Here is a 5,972-nt window from a genome sequence, read left to right on the forward strand (position 1 = left end):
GGATGAAATAATAAATATCTATTGGAGGAGCAAAGAAGGACTTCCTGCAGTGAGTGCATTTTAACAAGTAAGGTATGTTAGGATAGACAATTTTTAAATTTGTTACTTTTTATATTCTAGATGCCCATAATTGCCATTTTCCATTTTTATGGATAATCATTAATTTTATTAGGTGATATTATATACATGCATATGTATATACATATATATATATATATTCTATTCATTTGTTATTTTTATTGCTTAACATGTTTTTTGTCTAGGTGGAAAAGTTATAGAGAATAATTTTGCTAGATGTCTCAAGAATTTACCTGTTAAATACTAATTTTTTTTTTTTTTTTTTTTTTGCTCTTTGTTAACAGATGTACTTTCTTAAAATATGAGATTCTTGTCTATGTCTGGAATTTGGACTATACTGTTATCCAGGATCTATCTCCTGAATTTTCTTTGTTAAAGACTCCTCTTAGGGCTCTTAACAAGGAATTTAATTTCTCTAGAGGTTCTTGTATGGTGGGTAATGCCAGGTTACATGCACTGGTGACACTTTGTACCAAATAAAGTTTTGTATCTGGTAAACTTTTCATACTAAAAAGAATTGGATTATTATAGATTACTATTATTATTATTATTATTGAGGCTTCCCTGGTTGCTCAGACAGTAAATAATCTGCCTACCAGGCAGGAGACCAGGTCCCATCCCTGGGTCAGGAGGATCCTCTGGAGAAAGCAGTGTCAACACAGTCCAGTGTTCCTGCTTGCAGAACTCCCTGAACAGAGGAGCCTGGCAGGTTTACAGTTCATGGGTCCACAAAGAGCTGAACAAGACTGACTGCCTAGCACTTCACTTTCACTTTCAGCTTATTAACTAAAACCATGCAGTTTTCTAAAGCTACTAGCAAATGGAATTCATATATTCAAGTTGTTGCTTTGCTTATTTTCTTTATTCTCTTACCCTCTGCAGATCCGTCTTAGAGGAGTCACATAAATGGCTGACAGCAATGTCAGTGGGATAACTGAATTCATCCTCCTGGGGCTGACTGATAACCCGGAACTGAATACAGTCCTATTTGTGGTATTTCTCTTGATCTATCTCATTACTGTCCTGGGCAATGTCTGGATCATCACCATCATCCTGGTTAGTGATCAGCTCCACTCTCCCAAGTACTTTTTCCTTAGCCAGTTGGCTTTCCTGGATTTCTGCTATTCCTCAGTCTTCATTCCTAAGCTGTTGGTGAACTACGTAGCAGGACAGAAAGTTATCTCCTACAGAGGTTGCCTCCTGCAATACTCCTTTGTCAGCTTGTTCCTGACCACGGAATGCTTCCTCTTGGCCGCCATGGCCTATGATCGGTACCTTGCCATCTGCCGCCCTCTTCACTATAAAGGTCTCATGACACCCACCTTCTGCATCCACCTGGTCGCTGCCTCCTATCTACTGGGCTGTGCCAACTCACTCACCCACCTGTCTGGTTTGCTCAGTCTGTCCTTCTGTGGACACAATGTCATTAACCACTATTTCTGTGATATCCCACTGCTTTTCCAACTTGCCTGTTCTGACACCCATTACAGTGAGGCTTTATTTACTGTCCTCTCTGGAGCCACATCAGTGGCTACCTTTCTGATGGTGGTTAGTTCCTATCTGGGAATCCTTCTCACGGTCCTGAAGACACGGTCTTTGAGAAGCAGATACAAAGCCTTCTCCACATGTGCCTCCCACCTAACGGTAGTGAGTGTCTTCTATGGAACAGTGATTTTTACTTATTTGGGGACCAGCTCTAGCTACCCAGACAAGAAAGCCAAAATCTTGTCTGTGTTCTATACCCTTTTGCTGCCAGTACTAAATCTTCTGATATACAGCATAAGGAACACAGAAGCCAAAGAAGCAATGAAAAGAATTATCATGAGAAAAATATTTGCTCAGTGACTATGATTTTCAAGCAGAAACTTTTAAGAATACTAGTTGATGCTACATATGGGTGCATTATTAAATATGTGAGAGAATTTTGGAGAAAAGAAGGATGATATTTTAAATTAGCATATGCACAAAGATACTTTTCATTGGCATTTGGAAACAGATGCCCATACGTTATATTACATTTTATGTGTGTGCATATACATACATACCTATGCAATACTTTCTGTCATGAAGGAAGAAACCTTTTTTTTGACTTCCTTAGGTTTATTAATTAAAGGACTGTGGATTAAATTGACAAAAGGTAGATTATTGGGAGAATAGATGAAGTTTATTCATATGTATATAAAAGTGTACAACAAATTTACTTGTTCAGTAATGTGACAATATAGGAAAGGGAGAGTGAGAAATGGCTTCTGTGAGAAAAACAAATGGGCTTCTAAGGGAAGAGATGGGAGATAAGAAATCCTGGGGTATCATTTATTTATGATAGAGGCATGTGGCCTTCTCTGTCTTTTCCTGGCAGACGAAGAAGCCCGAAAGAGAGGTGGTTTATGGCAGCCTCACTCTCAGAAGTTCTGCCTTCAGTCAGATAAAGGAAGCTCTGAGAAGTCTCTCTACATTGAATCCAAAGTATCTCCAGTATACAATAATTTTATACCACTGTACACTTTGGATTCCTTCAATTCCAAAATTATTATTTGGAATCTCTTCTAACTTCTTATGTAAGAAACTGACATCATCTTCTACAGGTTGTTTAGTTATAAAATATGATTTTAAGTTTTGGTTGAATAATAATAAACCAGTAGATGATAATCACACATACACCCACACATACATGCTTCTATACAAAGCACCTCCCCCCAAAAATCAGTTACAGACAGTGGTCTCAATTTTCCTTCTTTTTTAAACTCTAAAAGAACTATTCTATTTTATAGTTGAGGAAACAAAGGATCAATGGAGTTAAAAGCTTGATCAAGATAAAAAAACATCAAGATTTCAGAAGTAGAATTCAAGCACACATATGTTCATATATTAGTATATAGTCCTCCTACCATTTTACATAAACAAATAGAATTTCCTATATGTATTTTGTAATTCCATATCGACCTACAGAAGAAACCAACACAACATTGTACATCAATTATACTCCAATAAAATTTTTAAAACATGTATAAAAATAAACAACAAAAAATCATGATTAGTGTGAAAGTCAAACAGTAGAGGAAACAGTTCAATAAATGTGGCTGTATGGTTGTAATAGATTATTATAAAGCATTTACATTAAGGACATGAGATATTGACTGAAGGTGTGCTTAGTCATTCAGTCATGTCTGACTCTTTGCGACCCAATGGACTGTAGACCACCATACTCCTCTGTCCTTGGGGACTCTCCAGGCAAGAGTACTGGAGTAGGCTGCCGTGCCCTCCTCCAGGGGATCTTCCCCACCCAGGGATGAAACTCAAGTCGTCCACATTGCAGGCAGATTCTTTGCCATCTGAGCCACCAGGGAACTGATTGAATATATGAAAGTCCACTCAGGTAATTGTTGAATACCTGGGGAATCTTAATACCATGCAGTATATTTTATAATTTAATTTAATTTTCACAAACATGTAAGGTGGGTACTACTATTGTCACTTTGCAGGCAAGGACACTGTGAATCAAAGTGATAAGGAATGCTTACATGGCCATAAAGCTAGCAAACGGCTTTTCTGAACACAAACTCAGAATTATGTTTCCCAGTTCTAAACATCTTCAACTAAGGCATAGAGTCTTCATTTATAAAATCATGATTAGAAAGACTTGAAACTTAAAAACATTAACAATGTTAAAAACTTGTTATATATTCTTAAGGGAAAAATATAAATGCACACACAAAAATGAAATGCAAGTGAAAATAAAATATCTTGGAGTCCAAACACCCTACTCTCATAAAAGATAACAGGCATCCTTGGAAAAGTGGTTGTCTCCCCAGGAAAATATAAAATAAACCTGGATACACGTGTCTCTTTCCCTTCTGGTTTCCTGATTAGTGTGTATGCCCAGCAGTGGGATTGCTGGATCATAAGGCGGTTCTATTTCCAGTTTTTTAAAGAATCTCCACACTGTGAAGGAAGCCAGAAAGAAAAACACCAATACAGTATACTAACACGTATATATGGAATTTAGAAAGATGGTAACAACAACCCTGTGTACGAGACAGCAAAAGAGAAACTGATGTATAGAACAGTGTTATGGACTCTGTGGGAGAGGGAGAGGGTGGGAAGATTTGGGAGAATGGCATTGAAACATGTAAAATATCATGTATGAAACGAGTTGCCAGTCCAGGTTCGATGCACGATACTGGATGCTTGGGGCTAGTACACTGGGACAACCCAGAGGGATGGTATGGGGAGGGAGGAGGGTTCAGGGTGGGGAACACATGTATACCTGTGGTGGATTCATTTTTATATTTGGCAAAACTAATACAATTATGTAAAGTTTAAAAATAAAATAAAATTAAAAAAAATAAAAATAAAATAAACCTGGAGTACCTTGCGCTTCCAGGGTGTAAGAAGTAAAAATAAAACAAAGAGGAATGACAAGCATGTACAAACAACAATGCACAGAGGAACAGTGATGTCCCCACTAACAAAGCTAGAACAATTGGAGCAACAAAGTAAGTGATGACAGTGTTGGATAATAACCTCAAAGGACAAAGCACTTATAAACAAGTACATACTGGTATAAATAAATGCATAAGAACCACTCTCCCTTAGAGGATATTTTCAATTAAAATACATTGAAAGAATATGGGAAATGGAAATTTACTATGAAAGCACCACTGTGATATTCATCAGATGTAGCTTATTGATGGATTCCAAAAAGTATCAGTGAAATAACCTGACATAGTCTGTTTTCTTACATATATATGAATTTGTATAAAAGACATAGTAAATGATATTAATTTAAGTAAGAATGTTCATACTGCATATATATGCAATTACATATTCATATTAATTTATGTAAATTACATAATAAGGAATCATATTTTTACAGTAAAGAATTCAGGCAGACACTACCTTAACTAAGTGACCAAGTTTAATATTACTAGAAATATTTATCAATGTAATGTATCCTCTGATAATATGAACAAGGCATATATATGGGCCTTTGGTACTTTTTCCCATAATGAATAATTTCAAGTTAGTCATGAGAAAAAACCAGGCTAACTTAAATTGAGACATTCTTCAAAATACTTGACCAATTTCTTTAAAATGCCTCAAGATCATGAAGGAAAAGGAAAGGAAAAGAGGCAATCACTGATAACAGAAAACTAAAGAGATAAGACATTAACTGTGTTGCCAAAAAAATGACCTCTCTTTGCTAATATTGAAAAGAAATATGGAGACAGAGTTTTGGAGGAGTAGAAAGGAGTAACTATATTACTTTGCCAGTCAAAGGGGAACCACAGCAAACTAATACTTCCAAGACTGCACCCCCTTCCTCAGAAGTTGGAAGAGGTCTTATAGTTTCAGGATGGAAAGTGGGGCTGAAGATAAAGATCAGGGTTGATGTGGTCTTGTATTCTTCTCCTCCTGGAGGCAGTGAGATCTTTAGGGTGATTCCAGGACCTCAGGTGATTCTAGGACAGGTTCTGATGTTTCTTGAGGTCATCATCCTGTGATAATCTTTCTGGAATGAAGAATGCCCCCAGAGGAAAGGACTGTTAGAGAGTGTTGTCTTGGAGGGGTGTAGCTAGAGGGTAAATATTTTCAGAGTGCAATTAAGCAAGAAAAAGAGGAAGAACAAACATCTGTAGGTTAAATGGGTGGAGAGAACAAGAGCTGAAGAAAGGCTAACGTAATGGGGTGCCTCAATAGTGTCTGCGAGAGCAACTGCTGCATGCTATGCTGACTCAGATCTTGGAACAGGAAAAAAGAAATTAGTGTAAACACTGGTAAAATTAAGTAAACTCTTTAATTTATTTCTTCTTTATGCTAATAATTATGCTATAATCATGTAAGCTGTTAGCGTTCCTGAGCAAGGTAAGGTGCATCTGTAAGTCTGAAAATAT

At 36.9% G+C, this 5,972-nt stretch overlaps 1 protein-coding gene across 1 annotated transcript; it reads left to right on the forward strand.

Moving 5' to 3' along the window:
* Nucleotides 1–984: 984 nt before the first annotated feature.
* Nucleotides 985–1,923, forward strand: LOC129628973 (olfactory receptor 1052-like). The gene has a single exon (XM_055548679.1). The coding sequence runs from the start codon at nt 985–987 to the stop codon at nt 1,921–1,923; it is 939 nt and encodes a 312-aa protein (XP_055404654.1).
* Nucleotides 1,924–5,972: the final 4,049 nt, after the last annotated feature.

Source organism: Bubalus kerabau, chromosome 15 (assembly GCF_029407905.1).
Source record: "Bubalus kerabau isolate K-KA32 ecotype Philippines breed swamp buffalo chromosome 15, PCC_UOA_SB_1v2, whole genome shotgun sequence".
Classification (NCBI taxonomy): Eukaryota; Metazoa; Chordata; class Mammalia; order Artiodactyla; family Bovidae; genus Bubalus; species Bubalus kerabau.